The sequence below is a fragment of the Sphaeramia orbicularis genome, chromosome 7 (assembly GCF_902148855.1).
Source record: "Sphaeramia orbicularis chromosome 7, fSphaOr1.1, whole genome shotgun sequence".
Lineage (NCBI taxonomy): Eukaryota > Metazoa > Chordata > Actinopteri > Kurtiformes > Apogonidae > Sphaeramia > Sphaeramia orbicularis.
In genome coordinates, this window is record NC_043963.1 from 7,937,845 (window position 1) to 7,962,829 (window position 24,985).

General features: G+C 33.1%; 1 protein-coding gene across 3 annotated transcripts in view; it reads left to right on the top strand.

The window, feature by feature from the left end:
- Positions 1 to 16,269, top strand: part of slc35a2 (solute carrier family 35 member 2) — a 32,963-nt gene extending 16,694 nt beyond the window's left edge. The window contains exon 6 of one of the 3 annotated variants that reach the window (XR_003935876.1): positions 2,851 to 2,903. Coding sequence is in view for 2 of the 3 variants with exons in the window: in XM_030139344.1 (XP_029995204.1) it covers positions 2,851 to 2,902 (52 nt within the window). In the remaining variant the exon portion in view is untranslated. Of the gene's footprint in view, positions 1 to 2,850; positions 3,348 to 14,680 lie in introns of those variants that run through there. The other 2 variants (XM_030139345.1, XM_030139344.1) reach the window with 2 other exon arrangements.
- Positions 16,270 to 24,985: the final 8,716 nt, after the last annotated feature.

Below are 24,985 nucleotides of genomic sequence, written 5' to 3' on the forward strand. Positions count from 1 at the left end.
AAAATGTGGAAAAACTTGTAAAAGTATGAACCTGAAATGAAAGAAAAATAAGTGCAATTTTAACAATATTCTGCCTGTTACTAAATATTTTGTGTATTTGTAGATCCACTGTGATCTGTAAGTTGTTATACACGTGTAAATAAGATGAGGTATAATATTATTAAAATTGCATTTATTTTGTATAAGAAAATCAGGTTGTTCATGCTATGCACATTTTTTTAAAGGATAGTTTTTGGATGTAAATGTTTTCATAATGTAATTTTACTTTTTTCTCTCTAAAACATAGAGAATTGATAGGAGTTGACATCATTTAAAGGTTATTATGTCATTATTTTACTGGTCTGGCCCACTTTAGATCATATTGGGCATAATGTGGAACCTGAACTAAAATGCTCTAGAGTTAATAAACATTAAAACTTTAACGGTTATTTTGAATGCAGTTGAGTTCTTTAGGCCTTGTTCAGACTGCAGGTCAGATTCTATTCCAATCATGGAGGTGGATTAAAATTCTTTTCCAATCAGAATTCTAGAGATGCCTGAGTCTGGACGCTGGGCTCAAGTCAGATTTCAGAGTGTTTTGCATCGATGCAAACCCTGAACAAAGGACAGAATCGATGCAGATTCCAGTTGGATGCTGTGAAAAAGGATGCGGACAGACACTGAAATAAACTGTGTTCTGGCTTCTGTCCAATCAAAGCCTCAGCAGCACAGTGTTGTAACTGATACCTAAGTGATTACAGCTGCAGTAGAGGCGGCTGCTGATGTTTGGACACAAATCTTATCACTTTGAATACCAGTGAAATAGATCCTGTCTGTCCTCAGTCTGAGCAAAGCCTACAGGTCCAGTGGAGATTATTCAGATGGTTATGGTGCAGCTTCTTCACCGGGGGAATTCTTAACTAGAATATATCATAGGTAAAATAAAATATGTCACTGCTTTTCAGGGTTATTTTTGTTTTATTTGGCGTTTTATGAACTGCTTGTCCATAGTCAGTTTATTTCATTCATGGAAAATTTAGCAGCATTTAGGAAAAGCACATGAGACGCAGCACAGAAGCAAAGTGATACCCTGTTGTAGACGAGGCAGACGGCAAAATCGGACTTCATCCACCTCAACCTAAAAGAATTCAAATCAAGTCATATATTTATATGTTTCAGAGCCGTTGAAACAGAGGTCTCAAACAAACAAACGGCCCGCCAAAGGGTCCAGTTTGGCCCGTGGGATGAATTTGTGAAATGCAAAAATTTCACTGAAGATATTAATCATTTTAGTTCCATTTCCATATACAGACTAATTTATTCTCAAGTGGGTCGGATCAGTGAAATACTATCATAATAACCTATAAATACTCACAACTTCAAAATTTTCTCTTTGTAAATGTGAACATTTTCATGTCATTTTACTGTCTTTACACTAAAACTATCATGTCACAAAAACTTGAATAACCTTAACAAGTATGAACATTTTCAAATGTCTGAAGTGCAAGTTTACCAATATTCTGCCTGTTATTAAATCTGTTGTGTATTTGTAGATCCACTGTGATCTGTAAAGTGTAAACTGAGACATAATATTGTTAAAATTGCACTTAGTTTTCTTTAGAAATTTCAGATTGTTCATGTTATTCACATTGTTTTAAAGGATAGTTGGTAGACGTAAACATTTTCATCGCTTAATTTAACTTTTTTCGCTCTAAAACATAGAGGAAAGTTTGGAGTTGACATTATTTCTATATTATTATGTTATTATTTCACAGGTCCGGCCCACTTCAGATCAAATTTGGCTTAATGTGGAACTGAACTAAAATGAGTTTGACACCCCTGCGTTAAAGCAACAATTCAAGGTGTCAGAATCCACTTACGTGACTTCAGTTATTGACTTGCCCCTGTACACATGGTTTTGTTTATTACCTCCACCAAGGAGGTTTTGTTTTTGCCAGGCATTGGTTTGTTTGTTTTGTCTGTCTGTGTGCAAGATAACTCAAAAAATTATGGACGGATTTGGATGAAAATTTCAGGAAATGTTGATACTGGCACATGGAACAAATGATTAAATTTTGGTGGTGATCGGGGGGGGGCACTGATCTGCCTTGGCAGAGGTCTGTGCTCTCTGAGTGCTTTTCTAGTTCATTTTCCTCTGGTTTCATCCGTATGAGCAGTTTTCGACAGATAGAAAGGAAGCACGATAAAGTATTATTGTTATGACTTTTATATATAGAAGCTTAAATTTATCTGTAACTGAGAAGATGTACAAAACAAAGGGCTTTGTGACGAGTGGTGGAAATAATCTGTACTTGATGTTTCTATGGAGGTTCAAATGCAGCCTTTTGGCCCCATTGTCACGTTGCTTCTGTGCGGAGGGTGACTGTGATATGATAAGTGCATCATAAACCTCCTTCAGATGGTCCATACAGTCTGTTTAATGACCTGGAGAAACGGATATAAATGTGACGACCGATCACTGTCGATTTGTGAAACCTGATGTTTCTTTGTGAAGACGACTCCTCCCCCCTTAAACCCCGACTCCCTGACATTCACCTCCTGATTCTCCTCCTTTGATAACCCTCTGACTTCCGAGGAGGGGAGGGGAGGGGAGGGGAGGGGAGGAGCTGCGTTCTTCTTCTTCTTCTTTTTCTTTGTTGGCCTGTGTCTGACCACCTCCTCCTCCACCTCCTCGTCCTCCTGCTGTGATGAACAGGAGCTCAGAGGAGAACCTGAAAATGAATCTGTGGGTTGTTGTGATGCAGAGGAGACTGACCGCTCCCCCCCCGTCCTCCTCCACCTCCTCCTCTTCTGATGACTGCTGTTAACTCTTTCCCTCCTGAACTCTAACATCTGTCTCCTCTGATTCAGAGAGCAGCAAGGCGTCGCGTCTCCTCCTTCTGCTGTCTACGTCACAGACTAACAGCTCAAAGCACAACAACAGGAGGAGGAGGAGGAGGAGGAGGAGGAGCATCACCGTCTCAGACACCCCGACCGTCACCCACCTGTCCGTCTGTCTGTCTATCTGTCTCGGCCTCTTTGCCTTAAAACAGTTTACTTTGCTAAGTGAATGAAAAGAGAAGAAGCCTTATGCTGGTTATAGATTATCTATGGGTTTATGATGTTTGTGCTGGAGGAGTGGAGTCGTTCTGCAGTTTGATCGGAGCCTTTTCACTGAGCAGCGGCAAGGATTGGTGTCAAAACGGGCAGAAATAACCATTAAATTAATCTATTTACTGGTTCCAACAGACGGCTGCAATATTTTAAAGCATTTCCTCAAATAATGACCTTTATTTATTCAGAATTCTAGCTGTAGGCGGCACCAGGAATAGAATAGAATGGAGTAGAATAAAATAGATCTTTGTTACAGTATCAATAGTCGCTTTTCCATTGGACATGAGCGCAAAACTTTATCGATATTTACTAAATGTCAAGAAAACAGAAGCGCGTAATGTCAGTTTTTCCATTAAATCACAAATACACGGTTTTGTTTATTTATTATCGTGAGATGACACAAGAAGTCGTTCCCATAAACATGGCGACAAACGTAATTATGGGGTTGATTTACAGATATATTCATTATTATTATATATTACCCCTCTATCTCATACTAAATTAAAAAATGATTCAGTTTCCTGGTGTCCACACACTGTGCCATGTTTCTTTTAAAACTCTTCTTCACTTGTTGTAACGTCCGTCAACATCAGTTTTTTTTTTTTTTTTTTTTATTCATGTGACTCTAGTCGCAGAAAAAGGTCTTTCCATTACAGTTTTGCATGGTATACCATTTGTGTTACACCTGAAAAACCACCTCTTACCAGCGCAAAACTGTTTAATCAAAAAACGAAAATGGCAAAATTGTTGTTTTTCTGTTAGGTCAATTTTTATGTGCAATTATATTCGCACAATTTGAGAGTCAATAAAAAAGCAACTAATGAAAATCCATTTAGCAGCAAACACTTAAAATGCAAACAGACTGTATAAAGATATCACAAAATACAAAAAATATTGGCAATATACAAAAACTACAAGATAAACTATTAAATATACAAATACTACTAAAATATACAAAAGCTAACTCTGCTACAGATAAAAGAAATATATGCAACATATAAGGATATATATATATATATATACAGGTAATAAAGGATATTCTTATTAGTGACAGGCCTCTGTTTATAATTTCCGCTGTTTGAGACTCATATTTGTCCTATTTTAGCCTCTTTGATGGGATTACTCATTCTGTCTTCAGTTTTAAAGCCCTCTAACCTTTAAATGGATCGACAAGGAAAATTAAGCCAAACCGCTGCCATCTTGTGGTGCTTTTGCATTACTACAAACCACAGTTTATCTGAAGTATTACAACAGATTCACTTGGAGCAACTAAAACCTGACAGTACCTCTTAAAATCAGTATTTAGAATAATAAACCGTTGAATAGTATGATTATATTGTTGAATATATTCCATTAAAGTGGCAGGAGTATACATTATTGTGCCGTTTGGGTCGTCATGTAACAGGTTCCAGGAGTTTTTCCACCTTTAGTTTCTTTCTTGATCAATTATTTGTGGAAGTCGTTGTTGCTCCTGGACTTTGTCTCAGACCCAGGTTGTAGTCGAGTCCTGGTTTTTATTTGAGGAAAAACAGTTTAACCCAAAGACATGAGGAAACACAGTTGCAGTTGGTCTAAAAATACAACATTTCAGTTGTTTTTCTGCATTTTTACAGAATGAAAGTAATAGAAATCGACCTCACAACCTAAAAAAAGCCTGATAATATAATAATAAAGAATCTAATAAGTAAATGATTGGATGGATTAATTGATAAATTTAATACTAATTTTAATAGTTTTCAGTCGGGGTTAATATTTGGGTCGATGTGTTTTTTGTTTTTATGTTTTGGTCTTGTGTGGTGATAAAAGCCATTGTTTTGATGCACAAACAGAAGTCATCCGTCGTAGCCAATCAGCTGCTGCTCAGTGAAAATGTGTCCGCGGTCAGACGAGGCGTTGCCTTCGGGTGTCGTTGGCGCAGACGGCTGCGTTCGGTGCCTTTTCTTCTCATCTGTACAGAAGCCATACGACTGTGTTGGTGTAACGTTCGCGGTGTACAGTTCGCCTGGCGCTCGGAGCTGCGAGGCCAACGGGAGCTCCTCTTTGTTTTTAATTTGAGGGAAACGGGCTCCTGTCTGCTGACGGGGGCTGGGGGTCTGTGCTCGTTGATTGGAGCACCTTTTATTATTAATCCTGACTATGATGACGTTGAATCCGCTGCAGACGTCCTGCAGAGGCTCATGAATGTTTTTCCGTTGGAGCGTTTTAAACGTTCACTAAAGTCGCCCAGCGGCTTCGAGGTGTTTACGTTGTTCTTTCACTTTGATTGGGAAAACTTTCGATCACGGGTGTCAAACATCCGGCCTGCCAAAGGCTCCAGTCCGGCCCGTGGTATGAATTTGTGAAATACAAAAACTACACAGAAGATATTAAAATCATTTTAGTTCAACCTAATTTAATCTCAAATGAGTCGGATCAGTAAAATACTAACATAATAACCTATGAATAAGGACGACTCCAAATTCTTCTTTGTTTTAGTGTAAAAAAGTAAAATTACAATAAAATTACAAAATGTTGACATTTACAAACTATCATTTCAGAAAAAATGTGAATAACCTGAACAAATATGAACAACCTGAACTGTCTTAAGAAGGGAAATTGTACCAATATTCTGTCTGTTATTAAATGTTTTGTGTATTTGTAGATCCACTGTGATCTATAAGTTACAATGCATGTGTGTAAATGCTAAACTGAGGCAGAATATTGTTAAAATTGCACTTATTTTTCTTAATGAATTTCAGTTTTGTCATTGTTCATGTTATTCAGATTTTTTTAAAGTATAGTTTGTAAACATTTTTATAGCGTAATTTTATTTTTGTCACTCTGAAACATAGAGAAAACTTTGGAGTTGCCATTATTTCTGTATTATAATATTATTTTACTGGTCTGATCCGTTTCAGATTATATTGGGTTGTTCGTGGCCCCCTGAACTAAAATAAATTGGACGTCCCTGCTGTAGGTTCTTGTCTCCAGGTTTCTTCTGGAGTTTAACCATGTGATCATTTACACAGGTTTTACTTCCTGTGATCGTTTCTCCTGTTCATACTGGACTTTTAGAGGACAGTCTGGGGATTTTCTGTCTCTTTTTTATTTTCAATTAATTCTTTGAGCAACTAACAGCAGCAGTGAATTTACATAAAGCAGTGAATTACCGGATTTATTTATTTATGTGATCGGTCTGAGCTGTGTGATGTGTTAACAATTCACATAAAACTTAAATTAAAACCCATTAGTTCGGTGACCAGTTCCATTTGAATAAAACACACACTATCACATCATCAGATGTATTTTACAGATTTAAGACACAAACACACTTTAGTTCTTTAACCTCCTCAGACCCACCTGTGGGTTTTCTGTCCATGTTTGTGTACAAGTTTCACAGCTTTATACAAAAAAACAAAATGTCCACCGCAAAGCACAGTCCATATAAATTGAAAAAAATGCACCATGATGTTTCCAATATAGGCAATTATTTAATAAAAAAAAACAAAAGCCAAATCTTGTACTTTCCTGGTTCTGAGAAGGTTAAATGAAAAGGGAAGTGAGAAAACACTGCACCAGTAAAAACGGACAGGTAAAATATGCATTCATAAAGGCAGGTAAATATGAGCAGAAAATTTATTTTATTTATTTTGTCATGCCAAGTTTGTCACTAATTTGGGAATATAGTCCTTGGAAAGTTTTTAATTATCAGATCTGGGCTTTGAGTTACAGAAGTTTGAGAACCCCTGTTGTCGTTGCTGCTTCTTCTTACACTAGTTTCAACCTAAATGTGTCCAAAGTTCAATGAAATTTACCGTCAGTGACAAGAACTAGTGTGAGGTGTAGCACTTTTTAATATGAAAACTGAATTTTCTTCATTTACTGTCAACAACAATGCTCATATTTGTACGGAATTCATATTGCATTCACACGGAAAAATAAAAATCGGCTCTGTTTTTACGAGATAATTATCTCGTTAATTCAGAAAAACAGAGCCGATTTTTATTTTTCCATTTGAGTGCAATACGCTTCTGAATCCCTCCACCTTCGATTTAAAATCCCAAGTGAATTCTCTTTTGTGAACCATGTAACTTCTTTGCTCCCAGAAACACAGAAGGTGAAATTTTCATCTTGATTAAGCAAGAAAAATGTCCCTTTGTGACCTCAGTGGCTCTGTACAGATCAGAACTGAAACCTAAAGAATGTATTTTCTACAGAAACAATAGCAAACAAATATTTTATCATTAATAATCAAGAGGATTGATAAGTGATATTTGAAACATTTGCATTAAATAAAAAAAAAATGGTGTGAAAATTTTACAGGAACTATGACGTCAGCTCAAGTAAAATATAGTTCAATAATATTTGTATATTTTCACATTGAACTGGAAGGATTATAAATATATAAACAGGGTCAAGCCATTTTATCAACCAACTAAACCAAATACACATAAAATCAACTAAATAACAGTTTTCTCCAAAGCTTTTTTGTTTATTGGTTTTGAATGCTTTAGTTTTTTTTTTATTTTTATTTTTTTATTTATGTATTGATTAGAATACCTTATTAATCCCAGGGGAAATTGTTGTAAACACAGATGAAGAAAGTAGTAAGAGACAAGTTAAAAAGTATGGGAAAAATGTACAAACATGGGCACAGATCTTGCAATAATAGGTACTGAAAATTATGCAAAATTCTGTATTTTTATCCAAAAAATATATTCACTTCACAAAAACCCAGACATCAGCTAAGCCTCCATTAAAACCATGGAAAACCTGATAAAAGTAAATAAACACAGTTTGTTTTCTCATTTCGGCTTTTAATCATGATATCTTTAGATTGTTGTCATGTTTATATTGAACGTATCATAATATTTTCCCAGTGATGAGGGAATAAATATCAGCAAAAGGGAAAAATACTGTTGTATTTGATGCAAAATTCTATATTTTTTTTATCATCAAACATTTTCACTTAAAAAAAAACAACAAAAAACAGACATCAGCTAAGCCTCGAGAAAAACCCTGGAAAACCTGGTAAATACAAGTAAATAAATGCATTTAATTGTCTCATTTTGGCCGTTAAACACAACAACAAGATAAAGATGTCAGGATTGTCTTGAACACATATTTTAGCAGTGATGAGGGAATAAATATCAGCAAAAAGGAAAAATACTGTTGTATTTGGAGCAAAATTCTATATTTTCATCCACAAACATTTTCACTTAAAAAACAAAACAAAACACAGACATCAGCTAAGCCTCAAGAAAAATCTGATAAATACAAGTAAATAAATGCATTTCATTTTCTCATTTCAGCTGTTAAACACAACAGGATAAAGATGTCAGGATTATCTTGAACACATTGTAATATTTTCCCAGCGATGAGGGAATAAATATCAGTAAAAGGGAAAAATACTGTTGTTTGATGCAAAGTTATATATTTTTATTCACTTTAAAAATAAGTGGTTCCAGACACAACAAACCCCGCCCCTCGCACGTATTGTAGCTTATTTTGGCATCGATCCAGCTGATGTCATCATATCAATTGCCTTTATATATGTGCCAAGTTTGAAGTAAATTGAAACAAAGTGGATGTTTTTATAGACGTTTGACATTTCGCCCATTTTAAGTAAATGGAAGAAAAAAATAGAACAAATTTGAACTTTGACCTACTTTTCCTAAAATGTAATCACATCTATTCTGGGTCACTGGTAATCTATAAACCCAGTTTGGTATGAATTCAACCAATAGTTTTGCTGCTAAAGTGTTAACAGACAAACAAACTGAACCAAAAACAATACCCCTTGCCTCTCCTTCGGACACATTTAAGCCTCTAGAAAAACCCTGAAAAACCTGAAAAGTACAAGTAAATAAATGCATTTATTGTTACTGATGAAATTCAGGGGGCGACAATATTAGATTGAGATAGTGAGATAGTTTACTGTCAAATATTAGATAAAGAAAACACAGATCATACAGTCATAATAAAAATGTGAGTATGTGATCGAGTTTGTTTATCCATAATCATAACTTGGTGATTTTTTGTCCAGTATGAACAGGAGTACAACCGACTAAAACCACCTGGTGTTTATATTAACAACAGACGATTGTTGTAAGACTTAACGTGGTCTTCAACTGGTTCGACCTGTACGAGCCCCCATGAAACCGAAGACGCTGAAAACACCAGAGCAGCTTCTGCAGTCGCAGAAAAAATTATTAGACCATCAAAAGTCATCAAAAACAAAGGTTATGCAATCATGTACTAACTCCTGTGTGTATCATGTGATTAAAACAGACAGAAAAGAAAACATGGAATGTCTAAAAGCACTGTTTTTGTCAGTACAATGCCATAGATATCGATGTAAGAACTGAAGTGATTTTGGTTATTATCAGGAAAACATGGAAAATGGATAGATATCAGCTCTGAAATTAAACTACTATGAGCTGTTTTTGTTGTTATCATTATATTTGTCCAAACAAATGGCCCTTTAGTTGTACCAGGCATTAAAATGAACAAGAAATTGAAGAAAACAAGGGTGGTCGGTCAGTGTATCTTTAGGTAATTGGATTTTCTTTTCAGAAACAGAAGAAAAACTAGTGATTAATTAATTTTTCTTTTAAAATAGAGGAATTAAAATTTTAATTTCAAGGTGTTTTTCTTTTTCAGTGTCAAAACAGATAAACCAAATTTTAAAAAATGAATTTTCGTTTTCTCTTTCTAATAACAAAAAAGAAAGTTACTACCTGACAGAAATGGAAAACAGACCAAAAACACCTGTTTTTTTTTTTTCATTTTCTGAGACCGGATGTTGTTATTTTTAAGGAAAGAGCGCTAATGTCTCAGTTACAAAGATTCTTATGAACAATGGGTTTGTACAAATCTTCCAGTTCGTATGAAATCTGGACATCGTAGACATACTCCCTCCACGAAAGTCTACAAACTGTTTTGACTGTTGTGACACTGAAAAAGAAAAACGCCTTGAAATTCAATTTTAATTCTTCTGTTTTAAAACAGAAATCAATGAAGTACTAGTTTTTCTTTTGTTTCTGAAAAGAAAATCCAATTATCAAAAGGTACACTGACTGTGATCTAATAATTTTTTATTCTGTGACTGTACGTCGACTGAAAAACTCTCAGACCAAAACACCGACGTCTCATCTATTGTTTTCGTATCGTTCAGCACAAAAAATAATTCAAACAAATCCAATAATTTTCCTCTTATTTCAACGTGGAGAAAGACACTGATTTTTTTTTTTCCTCCAAAGTGTAAAATAAAATTCTAATTTTGTTTAATTATAATCACAATCAAATGGAGGTTTTCAAATCAAACTGTGAAAGAAAAAGAACAAAAAATATGTTATTTTCTGTTTTTGTACAAAGGAGCTCAATAATAATATATCTGTTGTTTTATTTAACGGGATGGAAGTTAAAGATTACGTTTTTGTTTTGTGTTTTTCCGGTGGTGGTGAAGAGGAGGAGGAGGAAGCCGCTCAGGTCGCTACATTTTTGTTACAGCCAATCAGAGCTTTTTCATTTAGTCAGCGGTTGCCATGACAACAGCTGGAGATTTCACTATGATTATCATTATTAGTGTTTGTACGGAAGCCCAGAAAGACCCAAAAAAACACCCACTGTTTTTTTGTGTCTTGTTTCAGAAGCAGAAAATAATCTTGAATTTTTTTTTTTTTTTTATCTTAACTTTAATAAGAATATTTTCATCTCAGGATTCAACATAAGCATCAATATTTACATGAGACATATCATAAAAATGTCTTAACTTCATTTAATGTATTTATCCGATTTTAGGCCAGTATTTCCACAACACTGGAGTAAAAACGTTCATGTTTGCACTGACAAAATATCATGAAACTGCAGTAAATGTATGGAGGAAACTATCTTTATCTTGTGTTTATCTTGAATATATCGTAATTTTTTTTCCCAGTGATGAGGGAATAAATATCAGCAAAAGGGAAAAACACTGTTGTCCTGAGATGAAACATTATAGTTATTATTACATATTAATGGTTATTAGTTCATCATGTCCATTTTTGTCTATTTTATTCCAAATATCTAACAAGAAAAGTACTTTGTTTCAATAAAAATATCAGTCATTGAGGTATTTGTCTTGTTTTCCAGATGAAATCTCTGTAAGTAAATAATAAATAAATGTGGTCCATCTGGGCTTCCGTATATTAAAGCTGTTGAATTTTCCAAATATTTTGCATCTGAAGATAAAATCAGAAGGTAAAGCTGAGTTTCAAAGTAAATTATTTTCACAGAAACGGCGGAACACTAAACATGAGTTTGTTTAAATGTGTGTTTTTCAGTTTGTTTTTTTTTAATCTTCTCTTTGTAACGTTCGCTCTGGTCGCCTCCTGCTCGGCTGCTTTGGAATAAATCCTGCTGATTAAATGCAGTTCATCTGAGACCGATCCCTCTGATCCGATCAGATCAGGATCGGTTTCTCCTCATTGGATGATGCGGTTTGAAAGCATCCAATAGGATCGCTGCAGTTCACAGGATTTATTGTCCCTCCTCTTCCTGTTTGGGATGTTTGAAGTCTGATTGGACAGATTTCTGATCTGTTAGTTTGCACTTGATTCTTGATTTGTACCAATGCCTCTGAATTTGTACATACTTCTTTTGGTAAAGTTTTATATAAACAAAGATATGGATTCAACCTTTGTGGAGTTTGTCTTAATTTGTAGGAAAAGTAGTAATTATTTATTGTTTTTTTATTTTTATTAAACCTTTATTTAACCCTCCGGTAACCCGTCCAGCAGGGCCCTTACTAAGCACCAAGTGTGCCTTTTTGGCACACTCGTGGAATAATGTCAAAAATGTTTTCATACAGTTTGTTTTTAATTCTTTTACACTTTTTTTCTATTTCATCAACTTGAGCCATAAATAAAAAATACCAAATACTCAATAACTGTCACATTTTTTAACCCTTTAAATGCCGTGTTTGTAATGTAAACAAACCATTTTTTTGGATGCAAAAAACACCAAAAAAATTTTTTTTCAATACACTACATAAAAAGTGGATCACATTTGATTTTTTCATCCTGGCATATGCCAATGATTAACTCCAACATCGGTTAATTTGCATTATTATTTTTGGCGCTAGGTGAAATGTTCAAAAATACTAGCATCTGTCACCAAGTGTGCGTAAAATGTACACTTATAAATCAAACTATTAAATATTATATATTGATTTATTTTTCTGCTCTAATTTGATTTTATTTTGTAAATCCAGGTCAGCCCTAATCATACAGATCAAATGGAAGAAATAGTGCGTTTTAGGCACACTTGGCAGACAGATGCTAGTCTGGTAATTTTCTTTTGTTTACAATGTGCACATTTTAGTCGGTGGCCAGAATTTTAAAGATCATGCAAAAATGAACAACTTTTGAATTCTAACCTAATTTAAATTGTGAAAAATAATATGAAGTTTTTTTCAAAATGAAGTGCAAAGTGTGCCTAAAAGGCACACCCGGATACCAGAGGGTTAACCAGGCAAGATGGATGAAGAAAATACTCTTATTTACAACTGTTTAAGTAAGACTGTATGTGATACTTAAGTATAATCTCCTCAAAACCATCAGATTCATTCGACAAAAGTGGAATTTTACCTCAGTTTGTTTGACTTTGATGTTTTCAGGCATTATTTAGTTAATCCATATGGGGAGACATTTGTTTCTTTATTCATCAATCAAAAAGAATGGATTTGCAATTTAAAAAGAATAGATTTACAACCAAAAAAGAGATTTGAGAGGAAAAGACAGTGCCAATCAAAAAAGAAAAGATCATTTTGCTTATAAATCACTCCTCTTTGCAACTTCAAAAGTTTTGCTTGTGAATGTAACTGCACTTAGTGGGCGGGGCCTACGCTGATGGATGACAGAAGAGTTTCTATTGGTGGGTTTGACCTGGCTCCAGCTTCTGCGTTAAACCCACTTATCCTTCATTTATAAGCAAAATGATCTTTTTTTTGATTGCCACTTGCTGTCTTTGTCAAATATCTTTTTTTGGTTGCAAATCCATTCTTTTTAAAAATGACTGTTTAGTCGAAGGAGTCTGGTGGTTTTAACAGTTTTAATCACTTCAGTTTTATCAAGCTAAAGTCACAAAACATCAAACGCTGTTTCCATCCAGAGGAGTATATTTGTAATCTAAAGTATCCCTTTGATGCTTCCCCAGATCAACAGGAATAATTACATTAAATATTAATGTTCCAGGGGTTCACAAACTTTTTCAGCTCGAGACCTAAAAGACAAACTTTGGAGTATTTCCAGGACTCAAACTTACGCCAAAAATATATCATGACTTGCCTTAATACCTTCATTTTTCTTGAATATTTGCTGCCCAGTTTACATTAGATTTACATCACATTCATTGAAAAATCTAACACACAAAGCTGATTCATAACAAACACAAACACAAACCCAGCTAGTACAGACTCAGCTGGACCAGTGACTGCAGAACCTGTCCAGTGTCGACTTCCTCTCAGCTTTTTTAGTTAAAAACCAGTTTTTCCTCTGAAGAAGAAACGTGCCCCATGTGATGTGTTTTTAATGGTTTTTAGAAGATGGTGTTTCTGTACAGCACAGACCAATCAGATAAATGAAGTTAGAGAAAAACAAACAATACTGAATAAGAAACTGAACTCACTGATGTGATCTGATGTCACCAGTGGAAGAGATAAGATAAGATCAGGTAAAATAAGGTAAGGTAAGGTAAAGTAAGGTAAGGTAAGGTAAGGTAAAGTAAGGTAAGGTAAGGTAAGGTAAAGTAAGGTAAGGTAAGGTAAGGTAAGGTAAAGTAAGGTAAGGTAAGGTAAGGTAAAGTAAGGTAAGGTAAGGTAAGGTAAAGTAAGGTAAGGTAAGGTAAGGTAAAGTAAGGTAAGGTAAAGTAAGGTAAGGTAAGGTAAGGTAAAGTAAGGTAAGGTAAGGTAAGGTAAGGTAAGGTAAGATAAGGTAAGGTAAGGTAAGGTAAAGTAAGGTAAGGTAAGATAAGGTAAGGTAAGGTAAGGTAAGGTAAGGTAAAGTAAGGTAAGGTAAGATAAGGCTTTATTTATCCCACCTGTAAACAGCAGCAACATACAAGTCCAGAGAAAAGACATGGAAAAACAACAAAGGAGTGAAAAATGAAATATAGAAAGAAAAATTAGAAATGTGTTATTTATATAAATATTTATAGAATAGGATTAAAATTTAAATTAAATATTAGATAAACAGGATAAGACGTGATCAGAGCCCAGCGTAGAACTCACCTTCTACTTCTTCTCCTCCTTCTCTTTCTTCTTTCTTCTCCTCTTCCTCCTTCTTCTTCTCCTCTTCCTCCTTCTTCTCCTTCTCCTTCTTCTCCTTTTCCTCTTTTTCTTCTTTTCCTCCTCCTTCTCCTCCTTTTTCTTCTTCTTCTTCTCCTCCTCCTTCTTCTTCTTCCTCTTCTTCTTCTCCTCCTCCTCCTCTTCTTCCTCCTCCTCCTGCTCTGTCTCCTCCTTCTTCTCCTTCTCCTACTCTTTCTTCTTCTTCTTCTTCTTCTTCTTCTTCTTCTCCTCCTCCTCCTCCTTCTTCTTCTTCCCCTTCTTTTTCTTCTTCTTCTTCTCCAGGTGTGCAGGTAAACAGAAAGGATCCTAATGAACCTCCGTCTGGATGAACTGCTGCCTCCTTCACCGCTGAGGTCTCAACATTTCACCAAACATCCCTTTTATTTCATTTTATTGTATGTTCTCATACTCTGCCCCACAGCGCCCCCTCTGGTTCTTTGTGGTACTGCAGTGAATCCATTCAGCTGCTTTAATTACTGAACATTTCAATGATCTGCTCACATTTTTGTTTTATTTTATTGGATTATTTAACAGAGACATTGGATGTTTATTCACATTACTGTAAATGCACCAAAGTTCACCTAATGACTGTTTTTCATCTGCAGTCACCACGATTTACACACAGTATGTTTGAAATCTATTTTCTAAAGCTTTAAGATATTCTTACATGTTTATATGGAAGACAGATTCTGCCAGGAAATAAAATAAAAAAAAAAAACAACTAACAAAATGTCAGAAATAACAATGTAAAAATTAAAGTTTATTTTTATAAATCTGTGAAAAGGGATTTATTGATAACATTTCAAAAGTAAACTAGCCAACATTTCTATTTAGGATGATAAATAAATAAATAAAATGTCAATGCATTTTTATAAAGATAATCTGTAACCATAAATTAAATACTTTTATTTTACAATTGTGACAAAAATCAACATCTAAAAAGGGAAATCATCAAAAAATCTAATTAATTTTATCATTTTAGGTATTTGAACATTTCAAAATAAAGGTCATAAAATTTCCACTTTTCACTTATATACAGGTACATTGCTAAAATAGTCTTTTTATACTAAATAAAAATAAGCTATTTAACTAAGAGTATTAACTCCATAGAATGATGAGATAAAATATTAAACATTGCACATTCTTCTGTTATTTACAAGCAGTTTTTTTTTTTTTTTAATAAAATCTATGATGAAATTGAGTAAAGTTATTTCAAAATTGGCAGCAAAAAGACTCACAACTGTATTTATTTTTTTAATATTTCTCGTTAAAGGTCATATTTCTTATTCAGACTGTGTTTTATTATTTAAAGATGCAATAATTGATGGCGTTTACATTTCTAATAAAGTCAGTAACACTAAAGTGCCTTTGAGCAAAGCAGGGAACTGACACCTGATGTGACTTTAAGCTTTTAATGTGAAAGTTTACACCGTTTCCTCTGAAGCTGTTTGAGTTCACAGGTTTTTATAAGGAAACATTATTTATTTCTACTTTTATTTTCCTCTAAACCCTCTTCCTATTTCGGATGGATATTTGTTTTTTCACCTCGATGCCTTAAAAATGTCCTGATAGTTTGTAAATGTGTTTATTTTTTGGACAAATTAAAAGTGAATCTGCTTCTTATTGCCCAGTTTTAATACGATACTGTGTTTGGGTTTTTATTTTATGCAATCAAACAATGATGAGATTCATTTTAAAGCTTTAAAAGGGAGGAGCTTTACTTTTTTGTGTACATTTTTTTTCTGTTTTATTTCACATTTCCATTTAATCCACGATCTTAAGTGAAAATAAAAGCCGTATACTTATTCATTATTTTTAATGTGACAGATAATGTTTTCTTTATTAATATTGGGAATATATTTTGTATTTATTTCATTTTCTTCAAACTCTCTTATAGTTTGAATCTGAACTTTTAAGTTTATTTTTATTACTTTTTTTTGTCACATTAAAATCTGGTGCCAATTTTAATCATAAATAATCAGTTAATAAATAAAATGTGTTTTGTTTTTTTTTTCTCATTGTTAACTTTAACTTTTCATGCGACAGATTTTTTTTCCCAGTAAAAGAGCTGTTGAACAAATGTAATCATGAAAAAAAAGAAACAACTAATAACACACTTCTATGTTTTATTTTTTATTAATTGTACTGTTTTATTGAATAGTCTCTATCATCCTGTATTAATATGTTCATTTTTACCTCCGCCAAAAGGTATTGTGATTGCTTTGCTTTGTGTGCGTGCATGTTTGTTTGTTAGCAAGATACCTCATAAAGTTATGGATGGATTTTCATGAAATTTTCAGGCCCAATCACCACCAAAATGCAATAATTTGTTCCTTGTGCCAGTATCAACATTTCCTGAAAATTTCATGAAAATCTGTCCATAACTTTTTCAGTTATCTTGCTAACAAACAAACAAACATGCACGCACGGGAGGCAGATCTGTCTTGGCGGAGGTCTGTGCTCTCCGAGTGCTTTTCTTGATAATATTATTTTTAATTACACAATGACAAGTTGCATTTTAAAGCCTCAAAAAGGATGAATCTGAGTCTTTCTCATAGTTTTATTTAAGTTTTTCATGAATTTATGTGTGTTCAGATTGGGTTTTTAGAAGTTTTTCTTCATATTTCTCTGATTTTATCCACAACCTTAAATGAAAATAAAAGCTTTATACTCGTTCTTTACTTTTTATGTGATAGATTGTCTTTTTTCTTCTTCTTTTTTTTTTTTTTTTTTTTTAAATCTCACAGCCTTAAAACCTCCTTATACTTTGTATCCAAACTTTTTACTTTTAGTTTTTTTTGTTCTCGTTAATATCTATACTTGTAAAAGTGTCAGTGCCAATTATAATCATAAAAAAGACTTGTAAAATACTTTCATGCTTTATTTTTATTCATTTAACAAAAATAAGATTCATTAACAAGAGTTTGTTTTTTTTCTTGATTCTGTCAGTTTTTATTTAAATCCTCTTGAACTGATGACTTCTGATCAATTTGAAATGTATTATAATCATATTACTGTCATTTTATTTATGATCACTGACATTGTGTCTTCATAGCTCACTTTTTCCTTTTTTTTTGTCATGATAAAGAAGAGCTGTAAACCAATTGCAATAATAAAGCATATTTCCATATTTAATTTTTATCTTTTGTATTATTTTTTATTGAAAAACAAGCTGTTTTTCTTGACTAAATGATGCATGTTTCCATTTAATTCTCAATAATATAAGTTTCCTTTTATTTGTTTTCTTCCTTAAAAGAATATAAACCCCTCACTGTTCATTTTCTGCCTGTTGCCCTTCATTTCTTCATTTACTACATAATTTCACAGAGATAATAAGACTTTTTTTTTGTCTATTTGCTGCTGCTCATGTCGTGTCCTGAAGTTGTAGTTTGACTGAACAGCCACCGAGAGGCGCTGTTGTCTGTTTCAGCAGCAGAGGAGCTTCAGGGGTTTCATCCTGCAGATCCACAAACCCTGACTTCATCAACCTGCTCTTAGGTTTCAGTCTGGATGATTCAAACAGTGGTTTCAGATACAGACCAGGAATTAGTCTGGGTCCTCCAGGTTTTAGACACAGCCCACTGTTACTGCCAGTGGGTCTGATTTCATTCCTGCAATGTGAGGAAGCGCGTTGTGGAGTTAAAATGACTAAATTCCTACAAAAGAAAATGTATAAATGTCTGTCTGTCTTTGTCTTTTCTGTTATCTGTGTCTTTTACTGTTGTTTTCATTTTCATCTTATTTCAATACACTGTTTTTTTTGTTTTATCATTTTCATTGTTTTCAACTTGTTTCATCCTTTATCTAATTTTTTCCATTTTATTTAGTTTTTGTGTTTTTTAATGCAACTTTCATAATTTTTTTTTCTAATTTTGTCATGTGTTTTCCATCTTTTTGTCTTGTTTTGTTTCATATCTTACATCTTTTTTTTTTTTTTTTTATCTTTTATGTTGTTTTTGTCCTTTGTTTTGTACTTTTTTCATTTTCCATTCTGTTCTCTTTGATGTTCCATTTTTTTCCTTCACTGTTCTGTTTAGTTATTTTTGTCTTTTTTTTTTTTTTGCTTCTTTTATGTCTCCTTAATCTTGTTTTGTATTTTACGTAATTTTCATTTTGTCATTAACTCGTTATTGGTTGTTTATATTTTGTTTCATGTTTTACGTTGTTTTCGTCACTTTTGTCTTTGTACTAGATTTGTTCCATTTTTTCTATCATTTTCATTGTCCTCATCTTGTTTTGGTTTTATCTTTTTATTTATTTTGTATATATTTTGCATCATTTTCATCTTGTCTCACATTTTAGATTGTTGTTTTCATGTTTCCGCACTTAAAAGTCCAATAGATATACTTTTATGACTTGGTTAAGATTAATTAACAAGGTGGTTAAATGTCCCAGATGAAAAAATTAACAGTGACATAAAAACAGGTAAAATCAGCAGATTAAAGTCAGGTTTATGTCAAATATGGTGTGAGTTTTAACTGAAATCTCCAAAAGAAAATGTGAATTTCTGTGCATTTCCATCCTCTACCTAGAATAGAATAGAATAGAATAGAAAGCTAAAAAGTAAAATAAGAACATAGAATATTAAATTTAGCAAAAATAAAATTGGAGTATAAATAAAAATAGACATAAAATCTGAATTGACACAATATTTACAATATTAACAGTATTAATATCAATAATATTAACAGTGTGTATATCTATGAAAGTCTATAGAAAGAGTACATTTGAATCTGAACAAATATTGAATAAAATATTGTATTGTTTTTGTAAGAGCAGAATATTAATGTAAAGGAAAATATGTTATAGATCTAATAACTAATGTTTTTTATTTAGTTTTATTTAGTTATTTTAGCATATTTTTCACTTTTTGATCCATTTTCTACAAACCAAGTTCCAAAGTAAAGCTGAAAAGTCCTAAAAACATGAATTTAATTAAAAATTGTAATGTTACAGGCCTTTTCTGATTCCATAATGAAATATATCGATGGCTTCTCATTTCAATTTTTGGTTGTTTTGTTGATTTTTTTACTCATTTTCCTGCCGTAGAATCTCCATCCCAGATTATCACCACACTGACAGGTTACGACAGCTCAGACAAATGCTGTGTGAAGTTGACATTATCAACAACGGTCAGGAGGTGTTTTCTGCTCAGCGGGAGGCGACGGAAAAAAACGACTCGCACATGTCTGATTGGAAAATTTACATGAAGGTTCAAGACCATGTTTTCAAGGTGAGGGAGGAATCAGCTGTGATCACAAAACAACAAAAGGTGATGAGGACGAGTCACAGCGACACCTTCATTCATGGAAAATAGATTGTTACAACATAAAAAACCTTCCAAATAAAGAAATAAAACACAAGTATTTTCCTGCACATGTTCTTCTGATGGTTTAAAGTTATGCTGCTTTGTTTATTTAATCATCATCATCGTCATCATCGTCAGTATCATCATCAGTATCATCATTGTTTTTATTGCATTTTTTTTTTCTATTTCTAGTTCGATTTTATTTATTTTGGCAATTTTCTTGACAATTTCCTTAATTTTCTCAAGTAGGTATTTTTTTTTTTTTTTTTTTTATTCTTTGTCTTTTTTCCCATTTTATTGCCTTTTGTTTTATTTGAATTTTGTAGTTTTTTAAAAAATTTTGTTACTCATTTCTGTCCAGTTTCTTTTAGTTTCCTTGACTTTAAATTTTTTTTTTTTTTTTTTTAATTTTCTGATTATTTCCTTCTTTTGTTTCATTTTCACTTTCTTGTTTAATCTTGAATATAATATTTTTGTCTTATAAGTTGTTTTCATTGTATTTTTTTGTTCTATTTCCAGTTCTAATTGATTTATTTTTGTACTTTTGTTGACTATTTCCTTCATTTTCATAAGTTGTTTTTTCTAAATATTTGATGTTTTTTGCTAGTTCACTGATTATTTTGTTCATTTTGTAGATTAGAAAATGTTCATTTCTGTTCAGTTTTTTTTTTTTTTCCCCCATTTCCTTGACTTTTTTTTTTAATAAAAAAAAACTGTCTTTTTTTCTTGTTTATTTTAACATTTTCATCCTATATTTTGGGGAAAAGAGGTGAACTTTGTGCCAAAAAAAAATTTAGAATTTAAAATCTTTGCATAATTAATAATTGACTATATTTTTATTACTTTAATTGAAATCACATTAAGAAGGTTTTAATCTGTATGAATACACGAAGGAGTATTATTGTGAAAGAGAAGAAAAAGGAATATTGACTTATTTTCCTGAAATTTTTTGAATTAAATGTCTAAAAGCTTGGACTGTTTTGGGTTTGAGCGTCTTGAGGTAAACAACTGTCCTGAAAAGGCTGATCTCTCCTTCAGAACAGAGGAAGCTGCACTTTGTACGAACCGACCTCTTTATTCTGATTCTCCCTCGGGTCAGAAAGCATTTTAACCATGACTCTGTTCAGACATGGCCTCATTCATTCAAACTCAGAGTCTCGTGGTCGCTCAGAATCTGAACTCTAATATTCCACCGATAATCTGAGTAAAAAGTCTGACGTAAACACCACAGAAGAGACACGGTCGAAGTAAATGTTAGTACTGTCTGTTGTTTTTGTTGATATTTCTTTCCTGTTTCTGACTGACAAAACTAAGAAATATTTACTATATTACCAATTTTCATCTTAATATCTGCGAATTCAGTCACGCAAATGTAAGAAATAGCCTCCAGTGTAACAAATAAACATTATTCATCTTATTTATCAATAACAGTGTCTGTCCACAAGTCTGATATGGGTGTTTAATGTCATCAGGATTATATTTATTAGGTGAAAGCAGGATTTTAACAGTAGATTATGTACATATAAAGTTAATTATGTGCCTTGTAGATCCAGTATGATCTGTAAATTGTAATGCACATGTGTAAATGATAAACTGAGGCAGAATACTGTTAAAATTGCACTTATTTTTCTTGAGAATTTCAGGTTGTTCATGTTATTTCTATTTTTTATTTAACCCTTTCATGCACAAATTATGAGACCCTTAATCAAATTTTTTTCCTGAGTGTTTTTATTCCTCTTTAGGCATGAAAAAAACACAATACGATTGAAAAATTTCTGAAAAAATAAATAAATAAATAAATAAATAAGTATATATATATATATATATATATATATATATATATATATATATATATATATATCTTATGAACTTCTTATTCTTATTAAATTATAAATTAAATTTTAAATGAAATTCTTATTCTCTTCATGAAGTTGCAAAAATGTCCACTCAGCTGGACACCACACGTTGAATTTTGATGCACAGAAACATGTATTTACTGATAAATAGTGTGAAAACTATGGAGAGGGCTTGTGATTCTGGGGGTTTATGCTCAGGAGAGATCTACATAATGTTACCAATTCATGTCAGAAAAGATATGTAGTGTCTTAAAACTTTAATAAAGATATGTGTAAAAAACAAACAAACAAACAAAAAAAAAAACAATGAAAAGAACAACAAAATCCATGAATATACAAGAGAACAGCTGTAGAAGAGCTGTCCACTGGAGTGACCACTGTGCGTGAAAGGGTTAAAGGGTAGTTTGTAATGTAAATATGTTCAGAATGTATTTTTACTTGTTTCACTCCAAAACATACATAACAGTTTGGAGTTGACAATATTTATAGGTTATTATGTTATTATTTTAATCCATGAATTAAAATGACTTTGACTCACCCCAGTGTAGATAATCCACATTCCTCTATGTTTTTTCATGCACCTTGATGATGTATAACAAAAGCAAGTTCACATATTTTTTTCCACAACACCATATTAATGTTTGGGCAGAATATTTAAAGGTTAACTTGCTTTATTTTCGCCGTAGAGGAAATTCAGTCTCTGCATTTTACCCATAATTCACACACAGGACCTAGCTTTAGCATTCGCGATTAGCATTAGCGATTAGCATAAACTATTAGCATTAACATTGGCAATTAAGAGCAGTGAGCTGCCATTGAATGCGCTCAGGTACCAACTCCAGATCTCCATAAGCACCGTGGTGAGCGGAATTTCCTGATATAAACCTGTTTTCAATGGTGGAGGAAACCATCACCGGTAAACTCAACACAAACTCTGGTCCCACCGACAATTAAATCCGGAACCTTCTTGCTAATGCTAACCGCTCCAACACCACGGCGCCATAGAAACTGCTGCAGCTGCTCCAGTTCATCACATTCAGTGGAAAATGTGGAATTAAACCAAACTATTTTTGACAAACAAACCCAGAACCAGCTAGAGCAACGTACAACAACGCAATTTATCCTGCTTCTCTGAAACTTGGGGCTTCATGGTGAGTAATGTTTGTTACAAGAGATTTAATGTCATTATAATTCTACAGGACTTGAGGCTCCATCATGTAGACTGGGTGTCCAACCTAAGGCCCGTGGGCCAAAACCTGGGGTGTCCAACCTAAGACCCGTGGGCCAAAACCTGGGGGTCTAACATAAGGCCCGTGGGTCAAAACCAGTGTTGTGCCAAAGTATGGATCCCCGCTCAGAATTGTTTCCCGTGGTTGTGTAAGCATAATTTTGACTTTTTGTCTCATATTTATGACATTTTCTCACAGTTTCGACTTTTTGTTTCATAATTATAACTTTTTGTCTCATAACTATGACTTTTTTAATCTCATAATTTAGACTTTTTGTCCCATAATTTTGACTTTTATCACATAATCATGATTTTTCATCTCACAATTCTGACTTTTTGTTTCATAATTTCGACTTTTTGTCTCATAATTATAACTTTTTATCTCACAATTTGGACTTTTTGCTTCATAATTTCGACTTTTTGTCTCAAAATTATGACTTTTTATCTCACAATTTCAACTTTTGTCTCATTTCGACTTTTTCCCTCATAATTATGACTTTTTATCTCACAGTTTCGACGTTTTGTTTCATAATTTCAATTTTTTGTCTCATAATTATGACTTTTTATCTCACAGTTTCGACTTTTTGTCTCATAATTTTGACTTTTTGTCTCATAATGATGACTTTTTATCTCGCAGTTTAGACGTTTTGTTTCATAATTTCGATATTTTGTCTCATAATTAAGACTTTTTATCTTACAGTTTTGACGTTTTGTTTTATAATTTCAACTTTTTCTGTCACAATTATGACTTTTTATTTCACAATTTCAACTTTTTGTCTCATAATTTTAACTTTTTATCTCATAATTAGGACTTTTTAATCTCATAATTTCAACTTTTTATCGCATTGTTATGACTTTTTATCCTCAACTCCAAACTTTTCTCTTTGTTTAGTGAAAAAAGTCAAATTGTATGGTCAAAAGTTTTGACCATACAATTTAACTTTTTAAGTTGTAAAAGTTTTGACTCAAAACTTTTAGATTTATAAACTATCCTTTCATTAAAATAGTGAATAATCAAAACAACAATGAACAGCCTCAAATTTCTTCAGAAAAATAAGTGGAATTTTAACAATATTCTGCCTGTTGTTGATACTGTTATGATAACAGCTACAACTTGACCTTTAGTTAAGTCCTGTGAGAATAAATGTTTTTAGGGCTAAAAGGACACACCATTCCATCAAAAACAAGCAAGAAAAAGAAGAAGAAGAAGAAGAAGAAGCTGGTGCCTCTTACAACCGAAACAAATAAGATGGAGATTTTTGCATCTCGCATTACTGTTTGACTAAAAAAAGAAAATTTTACATATTTTTTTGTTAACTGTTTTGTTTTTTTCTAGTAAATTGCTAAATCTTTGCAGCTGCAGTCTCTTAAAAACTAAAAATGACATGTTTTCATTGCACGCTTTTGCATATTGCTTCAGCATCTGAGTAAAAACTACAATTAAACAAATCACTGGTTTAATAGTATTGATTTTTCTAGTAAAAACTAGTGTTTTAGTACTAATGATTGGTCTTGGTCTTGAGACTGCTTTTTTAACGTCTTGGTATCGTCTTATTCTCAGGTGCATTTTCACTCGGTCTTGTTTCGGACTGTGCAGACTCAGGATTTTAAGACGAGACCGGTCGAGACCACCGCTGTTCAGTTATTTGCTCACGCCACTGATTAGCATGGGAAGGGATGTATTTTAAAGAAACCAGTTATTGGTTGCTTGATTTGTTTCCCACAGTTTCAGCAACAACATTGGCATAAAGAACCGAGGTGTGTCTGTTTGCTTTGTGTCTGTATGCTGGTGTGTATGATACAGAACGCACCCCCAGTATAATCCCTGGATGGACCTTAATCAAATCAGTCAAATTTTATTTATATAGCGCCAAATCATAACAAAAGTTATCTCATGACAGTTTACATATCGAGTTGGCTGAAACCAGACTCTTATCCAATTTACAGAAACCCAGCAGAATCCTCCAGGAGCAAACACACCTGTCCATAAACGCACTATTTCAGGGGGGCAAACATACGGCCTGTGGGCCAAACCTGGCCCGTCAAAGGTTCTAATTTGTCCCACAGTATGAATTTGGAAAGTGCAAAAATGATACTAAAGTTATTAGGTGTCAAAGGTGTCATAGTTGTTTTAGTTCAGGTTCCACATTCAGCCCAGTTCAAAGTCAGATGAGTCAGATCAGTAAAACACTATC